The sequence below is a fragment of the Heloderma suspectum genome, chromosome 13, assembly GCF_057233095.1.
Source record: "Heloderma suspectum isolate Gila_16-S chromosome 13, 16-S_ref, whole genome shotgun sequence".
Classification (NCBI taxonomy): Eukaryota; Metazoa; Chordata; class Lepidosauria; order Squamata; family Helodermatidae; genus Heloderma; species Heloderma suspectum.
In genome coordinates, this window is record NC_139470.1 from 4,900,301 (window position 1) to 4,925,708 (window position 25,408).

General features: G+C 42.8%; 2 protein-coding genes across 6 annotated transcripts in view; both read left to right on the forward strand.

The window, feature by feature from the left end:
• The first annotated feature begins 326 nt into the window (after positions 1-326).
• Positions 327-16,194, forward strand: ZCCHC8 (zinc finger CCHC-type containing 8). Of its 3 annotated transcripts, none has more exons than XM_084819242.1 (14): positions 327-688; positions 2,652-2,694; positions 3,334-3,408; positions 4,068-4,173; positions 5,269-5,346; positions 5,712-5,815; positions 6,648-6,713; positions 8,102-8,165; positions 8,562-8,704; positions 10,033-10,175; positions 10,966-11,090; positions 11,700-11,783; positions 14,254-14,368; positions 14,617-16,194. In XM_084819242.1, the coding sequence occupies exons 1-14, from the start codon at positions 505-507 to the stop codon at positions 15,498-15,500; spliced, it is 2,214 nt and encodes a 737-aa protein (XP_084675368.1). In that variant the 5' UTR covers positions 327-504; the 3' UTR covers positions 15,501-16,194. The 3 variants fall into 3 exon arrangements, with proteins under 3 accessions (XP_084675368.1, XP_084675369.1, XP_084675370.1); XM_084819243.1 differs by having other exon boundaries at positions 8,105-8,165; XM_084819244.1 differs by lacking the exon at positions 327-688 and having other exon boundaries at positions 1,275-2,694.
• A 143-nt stretch (positions 16,195-16,337) lies between these two features.
• The window catches only part of CLIP1 (CAP-Gly domain containing linker protein 1), a 141,349-nt gene continuing 132,278 nt past the window's right edge, over positions 16,338-25,408 (forward strand). The window contains exons 1-2 of one of the 3 annotated variants that reach the window (XM_084819237.1): positions 16,338-16,375; positions 24,129-24,169. The gene's annotated coding sequence lies outside the window, so the exon portion shown is untranslated. Of the gene's footprint in view, positions 16,376-16,829; positions 24,170-25,408 lie in introns of those variants that run through there. The other 2 variants (XM_084819235.1, XM_084819234.1) reach the window with 2 other exon arrangements.

Sequence of the window (25,408 nt, forward strand, 5' to 3'; positions counted from 1 at the left end):
ACGAAATCGGCTTTTAATTTGGTCTTGTTAAGTCGTGTCCGACTCTTCGTGACCCCATGCACGCCAGACCCTCCTGTTCTCCGCTCTCTCCCGGAGCGTGCTTTTAGTTTGATCTACCCTATTTCAAACTTTCCCTTCCCCATTCAGTCCTCTTCCGGAATCTTGGTCACAGGGCGGAAGTGTTCTTCGAATCCCAGCATGCATTGCTGCCCCAACTGCTACCCAGGTTGAACTACAAACCCCAGCGCTAAAATGCACTTCAGGCCTATGGGCAGCTAGCGTGATGTTGCGGCGTTGCATGCTGGGAGTCGTAGTCTCTCCTGCCTGAAGAGGCCGGGAGGGAGAAGGCCTCGATCGAAACCCCGAGCCTGTCTCCTTTCCGAGGTATCGTTGGGGCGTTCTGCCCCTTTCCCCTCCTCTCCGTTCAGCGGAGGCAGCTTCCTCTGGCGCGGCAGGACCGGCCGGCCGCCCACACGCGCAGGTTCTTCCTCTCCCCGCCCTAAGATGGCGGCTGAGGTGGACTTTGGGGACCGCGAGCTCTTCGAGCAGCTGGACGCTGACGAGGCGGCGCCCGTCCCGGCCGCGCAGCCGCTACACACCCGCTTCGAGGAGAGCGACGAGGAAACGGAGGAGCTCCGCGAGCGGCTGAGGGAGTACGAGGAGACCGTCAGGGCGCTGCAGGCCGAGAATATCCTGACAGGGCAAGCCCGGGGCGGGTTGCCTCGTTGGGGGCATTTCCCTCCACTTCATCCCCCTCCCCAGTTTAATGAGATCCCGCCTCAAATCCCCCTCCCCCTTCTCTTTCTCCTCCTCCTCCTCCACTCCCTTCTACCGCTAAGAGGCAGTAGTCCAACAGGTGTAGCCCTTCTAGGCCCAGCGACAGGGGCGCCCTTCCAGTCCCTCCTCTCCCAGCCGCGTTTCAAGATTGTTTCTCTGCGCTCCTCCCTCTTCGGTGATTATGAGGTGCACATCTAACCAGAGTAAATTGTTTTTTCTAAGTATACGGGGGATGAATTGTTTAAGCCTGAACATATCCAAGAGGAGTGCTTGCCTGTTGCAGCAAAAACAGGACGCTTGTGGCACTTTAAAGATTTAGTTACGTATTTGTGTTTGTTGTGGCATCACTTTTCATAGACAAGAGTTTTATCTGCTGAAGGGGACTCTCTAGCCCAGCCTTCCCCAACCTGGTGCCCTCCAGAAGTGTTGGACTACAGTTCCTATAATTCCCAGCCAGTATGAAACATGTTGGCTGGGAATGATGGGAGCTGCAGTCCAAAATGTCTGGAGGGCACCAGGTTGGGGAAGGCTGCTTTAGTCCATAAAAGATTATGCCATGATACATCCTGTTAGTTTGTAAAGGTGTCAGATGAGACTCTTAGGGCGCAATCCTATGCATGTTGAGACAAAAAAAGGCCTACAGCTCCCAGCATTCCCCAGCCAGTGTGGCTGGCTCAGGAATACTGGGAGTTGTAGGATGTTTTTCTGTCTAAACATGCATACGAATGTGCTCTTAACTGTGTTTGCTGCAACATACATGTCTGCTGCACCCTGGAAACTGTATCAAAGAGCAGGCTGCACATTTTTAAATTTTCTTTTGTGCTATTTTTATCCTACACTTCTGAGCAGATCAGGGTAATGTGGACAGTTCTCTTCTACCGTCCCCACCCCGTCTGGTTTGCATCCTCATAAAACCTCTGTGAATTAGTTTACTCTGAGAGAGAAAAGCTGGCCCAGGATCACACCTAGTTAGGTTCTTGGTTGTGTTGGGATTTGAATGTGAGTCTTTCCAGTCCAGCACTAATCACTGTACCATACTGGAATGCAAATTGGATTTTAACATTCCAGTTCTTCCTCCAAAGAGCTCAAGGTCGTATATGCAGTTCTCCCACACACAACCACACTTCAACCCCGCAACAACCTGAGGGTGTGACTGGCCAAGTGTTCATCCAGTGAGCTTTGTAGCTGAGCAGGGATTTGATCCTTGGGCTTCCTGCTCAAACTCCAGCAGGCTAACCGCTATATCACACTAGCTTGTATCATCACCATGTGGTTTCCCCAACCCCATGCTGAGCCCCCAGAAAGCATGAAGAAGCATTTATGGGGAGAGCAGTGCTTGTTGAATATCTGTCTCTTAAGCAGATGTTAAAAAGGGACAGGAGACCAGACCCCCCCCCCCCATTAACAACCTTTCAAATAAGTGAATTATCTGTTGGAGACGACGATGGGGCCTCCCTCCAGCAATTTCGTGAGATCAAAAGTGTCAACAATCCTACAAAGATGCAGCCTGGAGAGGAACATATGATAGATGTTCATAGGGATGAACATCTATGAAAAGATGTTCATCCCAACCTGTTGCCGTAAGGTCATTTCCCTTCAAGATCCCTTCCTTTATTCATGTACAATATACATTGAGCATCCCCCTTTAATGTGTTTTGGCCACTCCTTGGTCACACAATTTGAATGGCTAAGGAATTATTGAAAAACATACTTTCTTTTCCTATCTGCTGTTTCAGTTCTTGTTATGCTTGTGTCTGGAGCTCTGATTCTCATTATTACTGATTGTGAATGCAGAGCAGGGGCTATAGTAGTTATTCCAGATTCATTACTCTGAAGCAATAGTGTGACTTGAAATTCCTTAACAAATAATTAACATTGCGAACTCAGAAGAAAACTGAACATACTGACTCGACCAAGGTATGTGTAAACGGCTCCACCATCTGTAATGTTTAGTTCATTGTTTAGTCAAAAGATGGTAGTTGAGTTCCAAAGAGCTACTTTAGGCATGTAAAATGTGATTTTCCCCCAAAAGCCCTCAGTTTCAAAACTGTTATAGATGTCTGAAATAATGCATGTTATGTTTGTACTTTTTATTTTCATAATTATTTAAAAAGTGGTTGGATCACATCTGTATGGGAGGGAGTGCTCTTGGGCATGTGAAGCTAATTGCATAGTTCTATGGATCCTGGTTGTTTTTTGGATATATAACAATAAAGATTATTATTTAATTGCTTGTCCATGTATGTTGAGTAATCACTAAAGAACAATATAGGAAATCAGCTATTTACAATGGTTAAATTTTAACAATTTAAATATTAAATTGTAGTGCGTGATGTCAAAAGAGAAATAATTTTGGTTAGTAAACTATTCTTTGTGTGCTGTACTGTGAGAAGACCTGTTTAGTAAGAATAATGGGGATGGTAAAATAAGATGTTTAAACATTGCTGTGTCTGATAAAGTGGGCATATTGCCTCCAAACAACATCAAAGGCATTCTGTAGGGTTGTCTAAACTGCTACCTAAAATGCATAAAGATAAATTTATGCTTCCTTTTTAGTGGACTTGCAGTGGATGATTCTAAACTTGATGGACCTTTATTACAGATTTTATTTATGAACAATACTGTTTCAAAGTAAGTATGTTTCTTACATTGGTTAAGTTCACTGTTCAGAATGCTTGGATCTGGTGAGCATTCTAGGTGTAGAGCTTCAGCTGGTGGGTCTGACCCACAAGTCTGCCACACCCCAATCTAAAGGTGGTTCTCACCAGTAGCCCCATGTCTATTTTTTGGTTATCTTCATGTTTTTTAAAAGAGAATTTAAAATCTTCTTTTAAATCTCACTGGGTGGGTGAGAGTAAAGGAGAGCAGTTAAGAAAAACGAAAAGAAGCTTCCCTGTGTTGCAGGTTGCTGTACCAGGTCTAAAGAATTTGAAGGGGTAATTAAAGAACACTGCTCAAAATGTCTCTTAGCAGGCTTGGTTTCATGAAGTCTGCAGGTTCCTTAAAGCTTACTCTTGTCAGAGAAACCAAACTGTTTGCAACATGAAAGCAATTCTGAGTGTCTATAATGACATCAAAACACTGGATAGGACAAATGCCTGTACGTTTTTGTCTGTAGAAGTTTGATCTGCAAGCTATTTCTTATGCAAGATAAGTTTGCAGAACAAAATCCTCAGCTTGAACAATGTATAAAAGTAGTATCTAATGGAGACACGCTTTGTCGCTTCGTCTGGTGTTTAAAAACAAGCAACAGGGCAGTTTATTATCTATTTTGATAATCTCTTGTGTAGGCAATATCATCAAGAAATAGAGGATTTTATATCTAGTTTAGTTCAAAGATATGAGGAGCAACAGAGAGCTGAATCTGACAAGACCTTCTTCAATGTTAAGCCTCAGGTATTTATATATTAATGGAGTGATTTAAACATATCTTTACCTTTTTTCTTGGTATGCATTATTGCTATTGTGGTAGACCAGCCTTAGTAGCCTTTGTTGTTGATTAAAGGTATGTCATGTTTCTGGGAAATGATGATGAGAGAGAGGCACACAAGGTACATTTTCTTAGAAATAACATGTTTCGGTTCATATGGCTGATCTGTCAAAAAAATCCCATTTCAGTGTGTTACCTTGTCATGATGACAGTGCTTCAAAAGAATTATATTCTGTTCAGTGTAATAGCGTACAAAGCTAAAATTTGCCTTTGAAACATGTTGGCATTTGAGAGAACCATGCATTACATTTGGAGTTTCTTAAATCACCCAGTAATTCTCTGATCTTTGATAAAGCACATTGGAGGCTATTGCAGATCCATATGAGCACATGAAGCTGCCTTATGCAAAGCCAAATTGTTAGTCCCCCAGCCCAGTATTGTCCACTTTGAACGCAGCTCCCCAAGGATTCAGGCAAGTCTCTTTCCCAGCCATGCTTGAGGAGGGGCTGTAGCTCAGTGGTCAACCATCTGTTTTGCATGCAGAAAGTCCCATGTTCAATCCCCAGCTTCTCCAGGTAGGACTGGGAAAAACCCTGCCTGAAACCTGGAGAGATGCTGCCAGTCAGTGTCAACAATACAGGGCTAGATGGACCCATGGCCTGACTCAGTATAAGGCAGCTTCCCTGTGTTCCTACATCCTTTCCACCTGAGACCCCAGTGAAATCTTCCGCAGCCTAATCATATGATCTACGCCCAAGCTATGCCACGCCCCTGGAACTCAATTTGCTCTCCAGTGTGAACTTGGAGCTCCTGTGGACAAAAGGGCTTCCCTGCTGACAGCATTGGGGATGGTGATGGAGGGCAGCAGCATGCTTATAAGCTGTTAAGCCAATTGCTTCACATAGTTTGCACTGGGATTTGAAGGGAGAGTGTTGGGATTGTCTTGGTGTTCTGGGACTGAGTTCAGGCATAAGGGGTAGCAAGGGGAACATGCAGATCATGTAGTTCCCTGCTTGATAAAGATGGCCTTTGTTTTTCAAACCATGTTTTCTTTTTATTAGCCTTCTAGTTTTGTGTTGGAAGAAGATCATAAAGCGACAAGCTCAAATACGTCTAAAAAAATCAAGGAAGCTTTTAGTGTAAGTTACTTTTCTGTTCTGCAATGTGTATGGTTGACTCCTATATTTCAGATTTTCTTGCCAAGGCATTAGAAAATGGTTGACAAGATTAGTCAATAGCTGTGTAATTCTCATTGCCCTTTATTACTGTAATTAGCTATATAACTCTTGGGAGGTCATATCTTGTATTACTTGACTGGGCACATCGTTACTGAAGTCCACAATGTAAGATCTGATTTGTGAATCCTTAAAACATGGGAGACATTATTTTGATGTACTTAATTATATCAAGAATAGGCATTTGTGAAATATTTAAGTACATTTTTAAATATAAATGTTGCCTTTCAATCTGACAAAATACTGACACTTTTTGACTCTTTCTACAGGTTGTAGGAAGTGTTCTCTATTTTACCAATTTTTGTCTTGATAAACTGGGGCAGCCTATATTAAATGAAAATCCTCAGCTGACAGACGGATGGGAAATACCCAAGTATCCTATTTAGTTAAATGTCATTCCCTTTTCCTCCTAACACTGCTATGTCATGCAATCAGACCTAAACCAGATTGACTCAATCTGTGTATTTTGAGTTGCTTAACTGCATAAATCTAGTGTCTGAGTTACAGGGCACATACTGTTTGGTAAAGAAATAGTTTCTGGTGGATGGATTTGCAGCTCTGCTTTAAAATGTTGAGCCTCGTGTGGCGCAGAGTGGTAGGCAGCAGTATTGCAACCGAAACTCTCCCCACGACCTGAGTTCGATGCCAGCGGAAGCCGGGTCTTGGGTAGCCAGCTCAGGTCGACTCAGCCTTCCATCCTTCCGAGACTGGTAAAATGAGTGCCCAGCTTGTTGGGGGAAAGGTAGTCACGACTGGGGATGGCAATGGCCAACCACCCCGCTATAGTCTGCCATGAAAACGCCAGCGCAAGCGGCATCCCTCTAGGGGTCAGTAATGACCCGGTGCTTGCACAGGAGGAAGCTTTCCTTTTTTCCTTTAAAATGTTACTGTGCCTTTATGTTGTGTTTCTGGAAAGAGGGAGTATCAGGTAACACATTATATTGATCAAACTAAACTCTACTAGAAAGAAGGCAAGCTTTCAACACTGATGGAGCCACTCCTTTTTGAGCAGAATCTCACCATCATGTTACTGATAAAGATTTCGATATTATCTTTTATTAAAGCAATAAATATTCTGTAATAATTTGCACCAAATACTTTTGGGCTGTAGTTAGAAATCATGTGTACACACACACACACACACACACACACACACACGCTCCATTCTGCTTCATACAATGGCAATTCCTTATTGAACTCTTAAGATACCAGCAAGTTTTCACGCAGATTCTTTCCCTAGATGGACAAGAAATTCAAGTAAAGCCTAAAAGGTTTGTATTTCTCTAAACCTATGAAAATTTCTAGTTGAACACCTGAAATGTAGTGTGGTTGATTTTGATTTTAAAAAATGGGGATTTAACCTCTCCCGAGCTCTGTAATTTGGTTTGTGTGTGTCCATTATTATGTCTCCAAATTGACTTTTTTAAAGGTATTCCCCCAATATTTTGAAAATCAAAGTACTGGTGCTATTGAAACTTGACAGTGTCCTTTCAAATCACATGATGGACAAGCCATAAATGGACTACATTTTCACACACTACCTCCTTTGTGTCTGTTGGTTTCCTCCCTCAATTTCTGGTTCATCCCCGCCATAGTTTCCCTCCAAATTTGAATTGGAAACCACAGATTGAAATGGGCTTCCAGTTCTGGTTTGTGCAAACCAGATTTGGATTCATGGAAAGCTATGATTTGAGGGAGGGAAAGAGGGAGCATGGGACCATAAAGACCATTATGGCAGCCAAACTGTGGTTAGGCCAGTATGTCTAAACTAGGCTAACGATTTCAACTCTTCCTAGCTAAAGGGGAGGAAAAAATGTACTCAACTTTTCTAGTTCAAGCTGGTCATCCTATATATAAAGCAGCTTGTTTTATAGTATAGATATTCAACCGCACATTTAAGTTTTATTGGTCATCACTATTATATCTGATATTCCTCTCCTAGCTCCACCCCCTATGGTTTGTTTAGATTTTATGAATTTGGACTGAGATCTAGTGTTTCATTATTGGCATTTCTTATTTACAGTTATAAGTTTATGTCAAAGGGATTATTTTTATTTCCAGTATCCAGATTTCTAGTATACACTACTTCCAAATTTCCAATATTCAATACTTCATCCGTTTGTCACAATAGACTGTGTTTGGATGACGCACTGCATTGCCCGCAGCCACCATGTTGCATATCCAGCCTCCACTTGGGGTTTGTCATGTCACATGAAGCCGGTGACCATGGGTTATGTGAGAGTTAAACAATGGTCTGTTTTAAGGTTATGTGAGAGTTGTTTAACCCTCACATATCCCGTGTTCACCAGGTTTGGATGTTACGACAACCCACAAGCAGGGGTTGCATATTCAAATTGGCAATCACACACACTGCAGTTCTTCATGAGTTAAATAACCCATGGCGGGCTGTTATGTCATCTGAACAGCCTCAGTAGTACGACATTGTTGCACTGTATGCTTTAAAAATATTGTGATTGTGTAGCCGTTGGAATGCCTAATCATGAGCACTTCTGTGGTATTACTGCTGATTATTGGTTTAGAATATTATGCATATGGAGTATGATTTGGTAAAGGACATTGGAAGTGTATGTATAATGTAATTGTGTTTTGTTAAGCGAATATTAAATAATTGCGTTGTAAACCTATTACTTTTATAAAGCAGGCCAAAACCTCACTGCTTCAATTGTGGCTTTGAAGACCATCAAATGAAAGACTGTCCACAGGTAAACATTTCTCAGTCTTCTCATGTTCTATCCCCAGGACAATGATAGTAGACTATGGGTTAATTATGAAGGATTGAATTGGGTTTCAGAAAAATCCCATACGATAAGAGTTGTATAATCCGTTTCTACATAGTTAACACGTTTCAAGTTTTGAGGCAGATTTTTTGTTACAAAAGTACTTTTTAGAATATTTTAGAATACTGTGGGATCTTTAAAAATAAATAAATAAAAGAAATTGTTTTTAACAAGATATGACGCGTTCATGGCCAAAGGTTATGAATATAAAACAGTTCCATTTCTGTGTAAAGTTACAAGGAGCAGACTGAGTCTTGTAATAGCCTTATCAATGGCACTAAGCTGGCATTGTCCTGATTTTTTTCTCCAATTACATTTTAGCCACGTAATGCTGCCCGTATAAGTGAAAAAAGAAAACAGTTTATGGATGCTTGTGGGGAAGCAGGCAACCCAAACTTCCAGCAGCGGTATCATGCAGATGAAGTTGAAGAAAGGTTTGGAAGATTCAAACCAGGAATAATTAGGTACATTTTTCCCACTGAGTAAACACTGACCTAGTATGCACATAATGCTAATCCACAGTTCATTTAACCCATGGATTGTTGAATTCTGAGTTAATTTGTAATGCACATGCAGATGTGCTAACAAACCATGGTTTGTTAACCACGAAAAACTCAGAAAGAGAACCCATGGTTTGTTGTTGAGTTGTGAATTCTGTATTGTTTAAACCAGGGCTTATTACGTGCGAACCCAGAACCATGGGTTGTTCATAGGTTGTTTTGCCAGGCTACAGTGGTGGTGGAAAGAGTGGTCAAAAACCCAGCTGCTCTGCATCCCAGTACTACAGCAATGCAAAGGCATTTTGGATACAGGAAGGGAGCAGGTGAAGGAAGGGGGAAACAAGCAACCTAAGGATTGAGAAAACAAACCAAGGTTTGATCTATTGTCTGGTAGACAAACCCTGGGTAGGGCAGTAAACTATGGGTTAAATAAATCTTAGGTTACCATTATGTGTGAGCCAGGTCACTGGGCCAGTTCGCACGACATGACAACCTATCATAGGTTAATTTACCCATGAGGAGCTGCAGTGCATGCCTGCTGCCATTATGAATACGCAAGCCCTGGCCAGGTGTTGCTGTGGCTTGTCATGTCAAGTGAACCTGGCTGGCGGGGGTTATCTGAGGGTTAAACAGCCCTCGCATGATCCAAAAACAAAGGGATTTTTCCCCCCCTATTTTAGGGATTCTTACCCTAAAATAACCCCTGCCAGCTGGGTTCAGATGACACGACAAGTTACAGCATATTCCTAATGGCAGGAGGACGCACTGCTGCATCCCGAGAATTAAGTAACCCATGGTGGGCTGTCATGTTGTTTGAACTAGGTCACTGTGTCTACCTTAGCTAAATAACAACAGAAACTGCAGCTTGTTCATTAATGAAAATAAAGCAAAATATTGTTGAATGCTTTCCGTTCCAAGACAGCTTAAAACTTCTGTTGTAAACAACAGTTTCCCAAGACCAGCCTGATGATGGGGGGCAATTATGGCCCATCTACACATACTCTCCCAAAACATGTTGAAAAGCCTTTGGGGGGAAAGTATAAAATTAAATCGTTGTGCGATTGTGATAATGTACTATGTGCCATGTTTCTGAAGATATTCCACTTTTAGGTGATAACCTGCAAATATATTGAAATTGGACACAACTCTGTAGTTCATTTATATAAATCCAGTGTGGCCCAAGTTTTCCACCAGTGCACAAATGTTTCTGTGTGTTTTTCTTAGAACCTGACAATGCAAGACAAATTTCCAAAAGTCGTATTTTAACAGGATTCCCCCCTCCCCCATTATAGTGAGGAACTTCAAGATGCCCTTGGTGTCACAGACAAGAGTCTCCCTCCTTTCATCTATCGCATGCGGCAGCTGGGTTATCCCCCAGGTTGGCTCAAAGAGGCAGAAATGGAAAAATCTGGACTAACACTCTATGATGGGAAAGGTAAAATGAGCAGTAAGGAAGCCCCTCGTTGGCTCACCTTATTTATGAATGTTTTTATGTTTTCATAGGCAGAGAAAGACTGTTTGCCTTTTGGAGAATGGCAATTGTTTGCCATTGTTTGCCTTTTGGTGAAGTTCCACCTTCCTGGTTTCTGACTGCACAGGAAGCTCCAAGAGTCTTATAAAAGGCTTCCCTGTTGTATCTTTCCCAGAATAACTAAATGCCTATAACACTAAAGCCATTAGTTAGTGCAGATGAAATCAACAGGTGTGTATTCCCTAAGCTCTGACATAGCCCCCATTTTTTCTACATTTTTTTCCACATTTACTTCAGAACTTCAGTCACAGTAAAATGCATTAGCACAGTGTCAGTTGATGTCTGTGTTGGAACAGAGCTTGTAGTGGATTTTTAAAATTCTGTTCAGTTACTTAAATCCCACGTACATACATGGGATCTCTTTGACACTCACTGTGTTTCAAACCCATGAAGTTCTTTATTTAATTACTAGTTATCCTTCCAGAGTGGAGCTTGGGTGCTTGTTCCTTAGGGCTCTGCCAGATGGTATTAAATTTGCCAGTTCTGAGTATGTCAAAGTGGGGCATAAGGGAATGGCTCATTCTTTCTTGATCAGTTTTACAGGGTTCTGCTGCTTCTTACAAAAGGGTTACAGAATCTGTGCATTGTAGCACTCCGTTGTCAAAGTGATTAGAAGCAAGAAAATCTGGCTATTATATTTGCCAACTCCTCTGTTGTCAGTAATATCAGTAACATTTGTGGTGCTTTGTTATAGCATCTCCTGGTGGTGAAGCAGAGGAGGAAGAATATTATCAACAGAACCGATGTGTCACTTATGATGTCTCCAAGTTGATAAATTATCCAGGTTTTAATATGTCTCCTCCAAGTGGAGTAACAGATGTAAGTGACTATTAATTTTTACACTTTTATCCCATCCTTCCTCCAAGGAGCCCAGGACAGCATGCATGGTTCTTTTACAAATTATCTATCTGGCATGCCTTTTGCAAGTTGTTTTGAAGGACTGCCTGCACTCATATGAACCCCACAAATCCTGCTGACTTGGCCATCATTAAGGTAGATCAAGTTGGTGGGTACCAGCGACAGGGTCTTTTTCAAGTGGCACCCTCAATTTTAGAATTCCTCCCCCCAGGTGATGTGCATGGCCCCCTCATTAGTTTATTTTCAACATTTTTATTCCGCTCTGCTTTGTAGAGTTTTAGTGGCTTGATATTTTAGCTCTTGCTGTTTTAAATACGTTTTTAATTTTATCCCTTGTTTTTCATTTATTCCCCATTTGTTGTGAGCTGCCTTGTGAGGGTTCTTCCTGAAAGGCAGGTTATCAGTTTATAAAAATAGTACATTTGGTTACAGATCATTCTTTCCTTCTCCTTCCCACATACTTTGTTAAACATGTCTAACAAACTCCTTTGATGTATATCAGTTACCCTAGTCTTGCATGTTAATTAGTACCTCATTTTTCCTAATAGCCCAATATTTCTTTTGCTGCAGGAATGGAGGATGTTTGGGTCAGTACCTCTTCAGCAATCTCAGCAGAAGGATATCTTTGCCCACTATCTTTCTACCTACCATTCGGTGAATATATTTAAGCATGCTGGTAAAAGCTGTGTGTGTTGGTGTTTCCAGTTAACGAAAAGATTCCTCCCCAATTCTTTGTGATTGCAAAATATATAGGTCAGTGGGACACATGTATAGGAATACATTTCTGCTGAATGTTACGTTTGACACATTCCACTGAAACCTACCCACTCTCTTTTATTCTATGACCTCTTTGATGTTCAAAGTGACATCACCCCAAGTAAGCCCTTCCTTGTCTTTCCTATGGAGTTTGCATCCAGAGATAAACGTATCCCAAGTAGGGATGGTGGAGAATTTCTCCACGAATCTTCGGGGGGCCGAGTGACGAGGCATTCGGCCCCCCGAAAGTGTTGGGGGAATTCTCTGCCGGCCCCCCGCCCCGCCCCCCCGGGATAGGACTTAACTTCAGCGAACGTCCCTCTCGGCAGCGGGTCCCGGCTGTGGTTTGGTGGCGGTGGGGCGGGGCGAGGGCGGCGGCCGGTCTCCTGACCGGCTGCTGCCGCCACCATTACAAAACAAAAAAGTAAAAAAAAACAAACAAACACACACCCGTGATAGGCTACGTGACGATTTACGTAGCCTATCACGGCTAGATTTCCAAAGTCAGCCATGATAGGCTACGTAAATCGTCACGTAGCCTATCACGGGTGACTTGGGGGGGGGGGAGCGCATATGCAAATGGCGGCGACCCATGGGCGCCGCCATTTGTGTTCCTTATTTTGGCACGTCTAGTCTACGTAAACATTTACATAGACTATGGCGAAAATAAGGGCAACGCAAATAGCGTTCCCTTATTTTTGCCGTAGTCTACGTAAATCTTTACGCAGACTAGACGTGCCAAAATAAGGAACGCAAATGGCGGCGCCCATGGGCCGCCGCCATTTGCGTACACGCTTTTTTTTTCTCCCCCAAAGTCATCCGTGATAGGCTACGTGACGATTAATGTAGCCTATCACAGCTGACTTTGGAAATCTAGCCGTGATAGGCTACGTTAATCGTTACGTAGCCTATCACGGGTTGTTTGTTTTTTTTTACTTTTTCTTTCGCGGCCAGGGAGACGGGGCGCTTCTCCCCGGCCTGAATTTCGGCCAGGCGAGGCGGGGCGCCTCCCCCCCCGGCCTGAATTTTGGCCGGGTGAGGGGGGATGCCTCCCCCCCTCGCCTGAACTTCGGGGGGAGAAGCGAAGTGCCTCCCCCACACCGCGAAAAAAGCTGCGGGACAAGGTAAGTCCCTTCCGTACATCCCTAATCCCAAGGTCCTAACCATTCCACTAGGTTTCTGTTATGCCCATTGTATCTATGTTATCCTTTAAAACCAAGCATTCCAGTCCCCCCCTCTTGGCTCAGAAGCTTCTAACACTAGCTATAAAGCATTCTAGAACCATCTCTCCAAAATGTCTCTGGTATGGATCTTCTCCTACAGCCCTTTGGTCTCCAACTGGTTATCATGTCCCACTATATGCTCATGGCCTAGTTCTATCCACACCCCATTTGAAGGATCAGAATTACTTTCAATGCCAGGGATGTTTCATCCCAAACCAGATTTTTCCCAGCTCCTGTTGCCTTTCCCCCAAGGGTCAGTTTAAAAGCTGCTCAGACACTATAAAAAGGTCTTGCACTGCTTCTGGAGATGTACAGATTTGGGCTTTGATGAGTCATTAGGGGAAAAGAATTTTGAGTTGAGAGGGAACCACCAAGAACACTGCTGTGTGCTTCTTTGAGGTCCTCACATGGCACGTAGAGGTTAAGTCTGAAGTCATTTCCCCATCTCCCTTCAGTGCTGTGATGGAAAATAGGAGTGGAGGTGGTCTCTTAGACGTGCTGGCCCCAGGCCATTCAGGGCTTTGCAGGTCTGTTTGAGTTAATTGTACTGTTTTCATCTCTGGGAACCCTTTTGGGCTTGAAGAGCACAGTAGAAATAACCTAAGTAAAATCTGTTAACATCAATCATAGAAAAGTTGCATTATCTGATGACAAAATATTTCCCCCTTGTTCTTCATGAAAGGACAACTGATTGTTTTAAATGCCTTTGGAAAGTTTTAACCACTTAATGTGAATAAGGAATATACAGCTCCTATGCAAAAATACTGTGGGAGCATCATAACCCCATGTAAAATAACCTAAATGCAAGCAATGCAATATGTTTAACGGTTATTAAAATCAATTTAAAATAAACATCCAAGTGTTTTTCACTCATCCCAGTACCTTTGTACCCACTATCCAGGCCACTGGAAAACAAGAGCATAATACTAATTGCAATAGATAAAAGGGCTAGAAACTTTTTTGTTCTTTTAAAGAAAGTTGAAAGTTCAGAAAAGGTGCCTAGAATATCTCTGAGGGGGGCAGGTCGTCACAGTCCCTCTCTTCTCCATGGCCCACAATGAATTTGAGCATTTTCCATGAACGTATCCTCATAACAGTACTTAAATACCCTTAATTTCTTTTGCTTCTTTCTTATACTTCCTCAGGGAAGTCCAAAGTCCAGCAATAAAAGACCTTCGTCTCACCAGAGCTCTCATCATTCAAAAAGACAGAAAGGAAGCAGTGTTGAAGTATCATCAGCTGACATGGAGATGGATTCTGGTATACTTTTTAATAAGCAAATTTATAAAACATGTAACTGATGAAATTTTTTTTAAACATCTTTGTCTTCTGCATCCCAGGTCCAAGTAACTCACCAGGTTTTAAAAAAATTCTGATTCATCTTGCCTGAAACCCACCTAATGAAAAAACACTCCTAAATAAAGGTCTTGCGCTATTTGAAGAAGAAAGAGCTAGGTAGGAATTAAAGCAGGACTGTTACTAAACAGTGCCCTTTTTCCTAATTTCAGACTTGGACATTCCACACAGTTCTCCAGGTTATGATGGCTTTCAGTTCCAACCTCCGTTGCCTCCTGGGTCGCCACTGAACACAACTCCTCCCCCATTGCCACGAGGTACTCCACCGTGTACCCCACCCAACTTTACCCCTCCTCGGCCTCCTACATGTACACCGCCACCACTTCCCCGTGATACTCCGCCTTTGACTCCTTCCGATGATTCTGCCCCACTGAGAACAGAGGGCTCTGCCATGGATGAAGACACATTGACCCTGGAAGAGCTGGAGGAGCAGCAGCGTCTCATTTGGGCAGCCCTGGAGCAGGCCGATAGCGCCAACAGTGACTCTGACATCCCTGCAGGGACTCCTTTAACAGGGAACTCTGTGGCATCATCACCCTCGAGAATCGAGTCAGAACTTCTTGTGGAAGAAATCGCTTTCAAGACGTTGGATGCATCAGAATCTGGACTTTCAGACAACAGTGAGCAGATACTCAAAGCAGAAGAGTCTGAAAACAAACAGATTTCAGTTAATGAGCTGGTTGATTTAACAGAAGAGTCTGAAAATAAACAGATTTCAACTGATGAATTGGTTGATTTAACAGAAGAGGAAGAACCCATTCACTTGGATTCTGAAGGCAGCGCCGAGAACTGCCCCGCGACTTCAGCGTATGAGGTAAACCACGGGGAGGACTGCGATGACTCTCCTGTGGTCACCAGGGTTGAGGTGTCGTCTAAAAATGCCAGCCCTGTCCCTGACATGAGCAAATTTGCTGCAGGGATAACACCTTTCGAATTCGATAATATGGCCGAATCAACTGGGATTTACCTCCGAATAAGAAGTGTACTAAAGAACTCTCCTAGGAACCAGCAGAAGAACAAGAAGCCTTCCATTTAATGTCCTCCTCCTGCAGCATGGTTTTATACAAAAGAAACCAGCTGTGCTCATTAACTTGGGATGTTGCTCTGTACTTCTATGAAAACATCAAGTTAAGAAGAGACACATAGAAAGCGGTTGCATTGTTCTTCCTAAAATGGTGTGATTTATTTTTTAAAGTCCAGTGTACAGGGCTTCCATTTTGACTTTAGGACCAATTGCTGCCTAAAGACAAATGTTTCCACTAATATAAGAGAGAGATACTGAGTGACTTAATTATTCTATATTACATTGAAGACTCCTCTGAAAAAGTCCTCCAAATATCGGTTAATCTTTCTGGCTCTTGTTTTGGCTTGTGAGTTACAACAACAACAAGTGAAGGTTTTTGTGCTGTGTACATGAAACCTGTGCTTTCCACATGGAGCTGATCATCCTGTAGATAAGTTTGCTGGTGGTTTTTAAAAGGTTCTGAACTTTTAAAAATGCTTTCCCTTCCATTTAAAAGAGAGAGAAAAAATCTGGCAATCAAATGGGAATAATCAGGGATTACTTTGCAACTGTCTCTATCCTTTTTGAAGAATTTTATAAGTAATTTATGTGGGTCGATTTTTTTAGTCACTTCCGCTTTTTTTGGTAACATCATCATATAGTTGAACTTGCTGTACATATATGTCAGTGCTTGTGTACAGAGGTTTAATAAATGAGTTTTTCATAACTTTTTTGGTTATTCAGATAAACAACTGGAAAATCTGTTAGAAAATCAAGCTCGAAAATCCTCTTGTAGTTGAATGTTATACTCTTCTGTTTTTTTTCTGCTTAAAAAAAAAAAGTATTAAAGGAAGCTTTAATTTTGCTACTGTCACGGAAGTTGCCAGTACTGTAATTGGAAGACACAGGTATGTATACCCATAAGTAACACCAGTAAATTGAACACTCTTTGTCTAATGCTGGATGCATACCTAAGACAGGAAAGGTAACTCACACTTAGCTGTTTGTCTGTTTAGTACACATATGTCCCACCTTTCATTGTGGAAATCAAGTGGGATATTTAGTCTCCCCTCCACTCACCAGACCCCAACCTGTTTAGCTGCAGCAAGGTGTCTACACTGTTTTCTCCCCAAGACTATCCCTAGGAGTGATTCACCCTGCCTGTCCCTCTTTCCCTCATGCACATGACCAAATAGAGGGAGCATCTATTAGTTATCTCCTCACCCTGGACTCAAAATAGCACCTGAACCTGCCATATGGTTTGAAAAATATTTGAAAGCAGATAGCTTAAGCTATGAAATTCAAAGTGTGCAAACCCACGTCAAATAAATTTTGCTTGACCTCCCTCACTCAAGGGGTACCTTAAGGCTATGACGTGTGGCATGGTCAATCCAGGTCATTGGTACTGTATCAAGTGGTTTGGCCATTGGCTATTAACGGATGCTCTTCTGAGGCTGAAAAAGCATTTGGTGACAGAAAAGATGCATAAAACATTTCAGTTGTGAATTCTTTCCTACAGTGGTGATAATCCAGAGGATCATGCGTGCGTGTGTGTGTGTTTGAAGTAATCTTTGTGTTAGGAACACTTGAGGCAAAAGGAGGTGCTGCAGTGGTGACATTTCTAGGCATCAAGCAATCAGACCTCTGAAACCAGAAAACAAGTGAGAATGGAACATGGGAAAGAGAACTTGTGTTAGCTTCCATGTCACAGCTATTGTGAGAGAATCAAGAGACCATGTGTTTTGCTTTGCATTTAATGCTGGTCATGAGTTTCTTACTTAAAATTTTGACGCCTTCCAATCTTCTCATTATTTAGTAGGGCAATAACTAAGATCATATGAACTCCCTTACTGGATCGTTCGAAGGCCTAGCACTCTGTTTTCAGCAGTGGCCCACCAGATGCTTCTGGAAACTTCCGTCCAGTCAGGGTGTGACAGTAACGATTTGTCTCCAACGTCTGGTGTTCTGTGGTATGCTGCCTCTGCATGTAGAGGTTCCATTAGCTATCCTGGCTAAATAAGAATCTAAGAAATTCCATGCATGGACTCTTCCCAGGCTTTCACTTCAGGCTAGAATGTGTGGTTTAATTAAATCGCATGAATTGGGGGGGGGGGGTGGAGTTGCAAATAAATCATTAGAACTAAACCACATGAAAAGCACCTTCGCCTGAAGGGTTGACTGGCTTAACTACAGAAGATCAAAAATGGGTGGAGCAGTTCAAACTTTGTTTAAACTTGTCCATGCTATGATTGGTTTGTGCATGAGCTGTGGAAAGCACATACTGACATACTGTGTTGCCTCAGTTTGTGGCTTGTTTGGTTTCTAGGCTTTGCCCCAAACATGAAAAGGCAAGGCCCGGGTTATTTTTTGTCAGGCTACAAGGGAGTAGCCTTTCTTTCTTCCCATTGGTTCACCAAAGTTAGATGGCACTTCATATGGTATCTATTATTTTAGTTTCTTTATAGCCTGCCTTGTTGTAAAAGGACAGCAAAGGTGACTAGTAATGTAAAACCAGAGACTATCAACTTGGAAAACAGTCAAGAAATAGAATTAGGCAACAGTCAGGGTGGCTACATCCAAAGGAAGGCAGGGCTCTGCAATAGGTGTTTGTGAGAGAGAATGACACCAAGTGTCATATCATGTGAGGATAAGAAAAGCATGCAAACTACTGAAATTTTCTGTACAACATTTAAAGGTACAGGAGCTCCAAAGTCCTCTTCTGCACCTGCTCACCAACATTTACCTTCCTTGCAGTTACTCTCTTATTTGAGGTTTTCATGGTTGTTCCTGACTTCTGGAATCCCATGAGAAATACCTTTTTAGTCTTCAAGTTAATTAAGATGTAGCGCAGCAGCAAACCATGTGTGTCGTGAGCCAGGAACTCCTTGGTTCAAACTGCCCCTCAGCCACAAACTCACTAGGCAAGCTATTGGAATACATGAAGCTGCATTATACTCTGCCAGACCATTTGGGTCCATCCAGTCCAGTATTGTCACCTACTCTGATAACAACACTCTGCAGTTTCCATCAGAGGTCTTGCCCATAACCTGCTACCTGGCCTTTTATCTGGAGATCCCAGGGATTAAACCCAAGACCTTCTATATCAGCCTTCCCCAACGTCGTGCCCTCCAGATGTTTTGGATAACAACTCCCATCAGCCGCATCAGCATAGTCAATGGTCAGGAATGCTGTTCTATATGTGAGACATGCTATGCCTCCCTCCTGGCCTGCAATTCTTCAGCTCAGTCTCATTCAGTACCTACAGTGTTGGCCCACCTTTACAGAGTAGTGATTGTTGTAAAGCTAACTGAGAATATAGGTGGAATTCTTTGAACACTTATGCTAAGTACTTCTATAGGTTATTTCATTATTGACCCAAGACAACAAATGTAGATATTGGTGAAATATTTGTTGCTATGTCTTTACATCTGTGTGTGTGCCTATGTGTTTCTAGTAAACCTTCATGGCACTCTTTCCAGGACTCATAAAAAGTATCTTACGAAAGTTAGATTTATTGTTTATGCAGTTACTCTTTTTCTGTGCATAAGCATACCTGTGGTGTTACATCTGCTTTCCTGCCTTGTTAATGTTCGTTAAGATGCAGATCCTTTAAGAGTCTTCACTTCAAAATGGACCCTGTGGCCATTGAATTGGGAATCTTTCATGACCAACTTTATTGGCCATTATGTAGTTTTCCCCCTTAGGCTATGGCAGTAGGTGTGTTCTGTGAGAATCTAGGCTGGATTATTAAAATAAATGAGCAATAGTGCTCAGTATGACGTGAGAGTGATGTGGGCAAGTGTTGTTGAAGTTTTCCCATGCACCTTTGGTAATGCAATTCATGCCTGCTTGGTTGTTCTCCTCCATTCCCAGCTTGATGATTTATGCAAACCCATTGAACTATTTTGGATTATTTGAGCTGCAAACAGGAAAGGCTTCAACCCCGCTAAATTTAATTATGACTAAGTCCTATAGGAAGCAAGGAGACTTAAGTTAGTCAAGGCTAATTTGTTCCATCTGTTTCAATAGGAATTGAGCATGACTATGTTTAGGTGGATCAGAGAAGATGAAGTCTTGTCCTTCCTGTCCCACTCCCGCATATAGTCGGAAATGCTGCTGCTGTTCTATTTGTTCCAGAGATTTAGCTTCCAAGTAGGCATACAAAAATCAATAAAAGCAAAACACATTGGGTTGAATCCAGACTTCAGTTAAGTCACACTTTAGTCCCATTTAAATCAATTAGGGTTAAGTTGGTCATGACTAGTTCATCCCATTGATTTCAATGGGGATAAAGCAGGCGTGCAGTACCTCAGGCGCAGGGGCCAAATCTGGTCTGCCTGGTGTCCCAGTCCATCCCTCTGGTGCTCCCCAGGTAGCCACACCTCCATTCTCCTGACCACTGGTGGTTTCGCAGCTTTTGTGCCATTTTTCCCCGTTCTAAAAGATTGAAATGCTTCTAAGGCTTCGATAGTAGCAGTAAGAGCTTTACGCTAAAAGAGGCTTGTATTTTTGGCCCTGCCCACTTTGCTACCCCAACTTTAACTCCATTTTTTAACAAAAAGAACAGCATTACATTGGTTATGTAGAATCATAGAATAGTAGGGTTGGAAGGGGCCTAGAAGACCATCAAGTCCAACCCCCTGCTCAATGCAGGAATCCAAGTCAGAGCATCCCTGACAGGTGGCTGTCCAGCCTCATCTTGAATGCCTGCAGTGTGGGAGAGCCCACCACCTCCCCAGGTAATTGGTTCCATTGTCGTATTGCTCTAATAGGAAGTTTTTCCTGATGTTCAGCTGGAATCTCGCTTCCTGTCACTTGAGCCCATTATTCCGTGTCCTGCACTCTGGGATGATCAAGAAGAGATCCTGGCCTTCCTCTCTGTGACAACCTTTCAAGTACTTGAAGAGTGCTATCATATCTCCCCTCAGTCTTCTCAAGGCTAAACATGCCCAGTTCTTTCAGTCTGTCTTCATAGGGCTTTGTTTCCAGTCCCCTGATCATCTTTGTTGCCCTCCTCTGAACCCTCTCCAGCTTGTCTGCATCCTTCTTAAAGTGCAGTGCCCGGAACTGGACACAGTACTCCAGATGAGGCCTCACCAGTGCTAAGTAGAGGGGAACTAGTACTTCCCGGGATTTGGAAGCTATGCTTCTATTAATGCAGCCCAAATAGCATTTGCCTTTTTTGCAGCCACATCACATTGTTGGCTCATATTTAGCTTGTGATCTTCAACAATTCCAAGATCCTTCTCGTTTGTAGTGTTGTTGAGCCAAGTATCCCCCATCTTGTAACTGTGCATTTGGTTTCTTTTTCCTAGGTGCAGAACTTGGCATTTATCCCTATTAAATTTCAGTCTGTTGTTTTCTGCCCTATTAAATTTCATTCTGTTGTTTTCTGCCCACATGAACAAGTCTTGTTCAGTTGTGTCCAACTCTTCGTGACCCCGTGGACCATAGCAGTCCTTGCAATCCAGGGGACTCGTAAGAGTCTTCTCCAGCACCACAGTTCAAACGCATCAGTTCTTCGGCGCTCAGCCTTCCTTATAGTCCAGCTCTCACAGCCATTCGTTACTACTGGGAAAACCATAGCTTTGATTAGACGGACCTTTGTCGGCAAGGTGATGTCTCTGCTTCTTACTATGCTAAGAACAAGTCTTAGCTAGGCTTAAAAAGCTTTCAGACCCTGACCTTAGCAGGTTCCTCAATTTTGCCTTCACTGAAAAATTCCTGCACTTCATAGATTCATCAGATGACCATAAATGAGTTGGGGGAGGGGTATATTAGAAAAGGTGCTCCTTAAGGCACACTGGTCTCAAACCAACTGGGGCTTAAACATTCAAAGCCAAGATGCTTACAGCCTGATCCTTACCATGTTCCTATAAGGCAGCTTTCCCCAGCCTGGTGCCCTCCAGATGTTTTAGACTTCAACTCCCATCAGCCCTAACCAGCATGGCCAATGGCCAGGAATGCTGGGAGTTGTAGTCCAAAACATCTGAAGGGCACCAGGCTGCTATAAGGAAAAGTTAAAGCATTAGGGGCTTTGTACAGAAAAAAGATGTCTAAGACAGGACTTTAAATAGAGGTTAATAATATTATGCATAGTGTGGAGGAAGTGGATAGAGGGTTTTTCTTCCTTTCCCAAAGAACTAGAGCTCAGGGTCACCCAATGAAATTGATGATTCAGGGCAGACAAATATTAAAATAAAATACTACCTTCACACAATGTAGAATTAATGTAATGGAATTTGTTGTGTTGATGCCCTCTAACTTAGATGACTTTAAAAGGGGATTGGATGCAAAGGAGAGTCTTATCAGTGGGTAACTATATGGAACCTCCATGTTCAGGTGAAGTGTACCCCTGACTATCAGTTTCTGTGGGGCAACAAGAGGGCTATTGTCCTGCTTAATGCTCTGTTTGGGGGCTTCTTACAGGTATCCCACTGAGATTTGCTTTGGTCTGGCCCAGCAGGGTTCTTTTTATGTGTATTTGCACTTCCCACCGATTTCAGTAGGCTGACTCCAAAATAATGTGTATAGGATTGTTGCTTAAGTGGCTAGCACAAGGAGTGTGTAGTGATCTATCTTTCCTTTTTCGCATTCTTGTTAGCAGTCCGTTTCATCATCTGTTCACTCACCCTCTCAAAGCCTGTAAGTCTCTTTTCTCTCTCTTTCCCTCTCCTACTTCATGGTTGAAGGCATGTTTTGGTCTTCTTACAACAAGCATAAGGATGCTGCCTCTGCTGCGTGTCAATGAACAAAGAGCTTGGCCGTCCAGGGCTGTTAATGTAGCGGCACTTACAAGCACTGCATTGACTCCAGGAGTGAAAAGAACATCTGCTGAGGGTTGCATAATGTCATTGTCTATCCAGTTTTGAAATCCAGCCCTACTGGAGCACTTACAACAGTGCAGATGTAGCCAATATTTAACAAGGAGGCACGTTAAGAAGTGCTCCACATCTTTTTAAGAAAAGAGGCATTGCTGCGGTGTTCAATCTGTGTATTGGCTTACCAGCTTACTGCTTCTTTTGAGTGGTGAGGTTTTGGTGCATACTAACTGATAACATGCTTTAAATGCAATCGGAACTGTGGCTTGCTTTATGGGAGACGTACTTTTACTGAAAGGGAATATATATGTATGTTGGTGTAAAGCGGTGCAACAGCAAATTAACAAGGAGGCTCTGTATCCACTGTAGATGCAGGCGGTCTTAAGGTAAAATGTATAAGAATAAAACATATAAGATCTCTCTCTCTCTCTCTCTCTCTCTCTCTGCAGTAAATACTTAGGAGAGAATACTCTGGGAGATGGCTAATCCTATTTTTCTCACAGAAGCACAAAGCAGCTTACAATAAATAATGCAGTTTCTGATGCAGTTTGAAACTCCTTGTCTCTGTCTGCCTGTGCTCCATTTCAGTGCTTCGTCTTCCTGTAGCTCCTACTGCCAGCTTAATTTGCTTTAGTTTTGAGTGCGTCTGGAGACTCAGATTTCAGCCTTGCCCGCTTCATCTGAATGTTCATCAGGAGTGGCAAAGGCCCTTAGAAGTCCCATCACTGTTACTGAGGGCTCCAGAAGGAGGAAATACGCCCTCCTTTAAACGTTCCCCAATTGGCCAGAGCCCGGGGATGGCAGTCCATGGGGCATTGCTCTCATCTTTTAAGATGGAGGTCTGGTGGCTTGGTGTCGTCGTTGTTGTTTTATTAAATTTCTATACTGCCTAATAGCCAGAGCTCTCTGGGCGGTTTATAAAGATTAAAAACATTAAAAAATACTATATACAGAGATTAAAAACAATTTACATTAAAAACTCATGAACAGACAATATACCCAAAAGAAACATATATCTAAAACAACTTCAAACAATCTCAAAAGCAAACAACCATAACCATAAGACATTCCAGGATCAATTAACACTTATCATATGCTGCTGAATACCTGGGAGAAGAGAAAGGTCTTAGACAGCCATGGTAGCCTCCAGCAGATAGATGGCACTAGCCCAGTTTCCTTGCTTTCTCCAGACACCAGAGTGAGATGGACTTGGTTTCTATCTCTGTTCTCTGTGGCAGCAAAATGGGAAGTGGCAGGCAGGGGGGTGGAAAGTGTCATTCTGAATCCTCTCCCCAGATCTAGTGTTCTAACTACTGCTGTTGTTACTCCTTAAGGGCTGCAGTGACCACAGGGGGAAATACATCACCCCAAAAAGCTTTGCTAAGCACAGGCCCAGCAGCAGCTTGTGTTCCATGGCAGTGGCTTTCCTTATCCAGACTGATACGGAATTGTCTCCTCACTCTGTTCTGTCCAAAGGACGAAGCACTGGAAGGATGGGGTTGTTCCAAGGCCTTTTCCCAGACCTTCTAGCATTAAGATGCAGTGGGCTGGCTGAAGCTTAGTGCAGTATTTCTCAAACTTTTTTATTGGGGTGGGAAGGGGCAGGGAAGGGGACCTTGTAAACTTACTTTGACCTTCCTGGGTTTCCCAAACCTGGGCCGACTATCTCTTTAGTAGGGTGGATGAGTGTGGCATGATCCTTGTGTGCAACAACATGCATGCCACTGTTGCATGCACGAATCTGTGGATCTGGCTCCTGTCACGTTTTATGCTTTTTCATTGTCATGTACTTTTTATTGAATAAAACTTGTGTTATTGCCTCTTCTTTCCTCCTCTGCAGCATGATGGTACCTACGGAACCTGTTTGGATTTGTGCCTAAGGTGAGTAATGCTTTTAATGGAAATTAGTAGACACGTTTCTTGCCAGTGTTTCAGGCTGGCCATGCTTCTCTACCAGAAGCCACCAAATTCGAAGCTTCTATATCCACATTACTTTTCCTGCAGTTCTTTCTACGATCAACTGGTTATAACACAGCTTTGGTAAAACCCATCTGGCTGTTGGCTTTCTCCATCTTTCTCTTCAAGGAATAAAGTATTTAACCCACCTATGCTTGCAAAAATCCCCTAATTGCTTTGCTGTTAGGGTCCAAACAAACTGATTAATGGTATGTGTGTGTAAATAGGTAGATAGACAGATAGATATAGATATAATGACTGTTCCAATTTGACATTAAAACCAATGTATTATTATTGTCTCTAGTACAGGAAAACCCCACAAACTTTTTATTTTTCCACTCAGATTTAAACATTGCCTCTTCTAGCACACCCTCTTAGGTAGGACACTGTTCTCAGTCGCTATCCTGGCTGGAGGGTGTAACCGTCATTTCTAGTTGGCTTTGATTGCCCCTTAATTGACATTAAGTGTTGGTGGCCAAGCCAAAAAGAGAGAGTGAATTACAGAACACCATGGCCCATAACGATATGTTAAAAATATGGCAGAAAGAACAATGGAACTGAGTTACTTTTAAGCATTTGGAAGCATCAAAAAACCCTCTCACGATTGAACTGGCCTACTTAACTGTTGTTTAATTGAAAGGTGGGAACTGCAACAAAATGTTTCAGTGTGGAGGACTGTCTGTTTAGGATTCTAGCCACTCCATTCTATCTCCCCTCTGCTGTGCAGTTTTCGGTTCCCCCTCCTGCCAAACAGTCAGTCAGCATTACAGAGCCATTGAGCATGCAAATCCCAGTGGAGGCTGGTGGCTCCGATGTCAGTGAGGGGCAGTGAATCCGCTCCAGGTTTCATTTCTGACTGAAACCTGGAGCAGATTCACCACCCCCCACTGACATCGGAGCCACCAGCCTCCACTGGTAAATTCAGTTTTGGGGGTTCCCTCTCCCCCTTTGGGTTTTGTTTCTAAAGGTGTTTTGATATTTTTGCAATTAAAAACGGTATTTCTATTGCTTATGTAGCCAAAATGGTACCACCCACACACAAGGAAGTTGTATCAGCACCATCTCCTTGTGTGTGGGTGGTGCTATTTTGGCTACATAAGGAACACCACCCATAGCCTGAACATTGGAAACAGAGGTAAGAAGTGGGTCCAACAACAGAGTGTT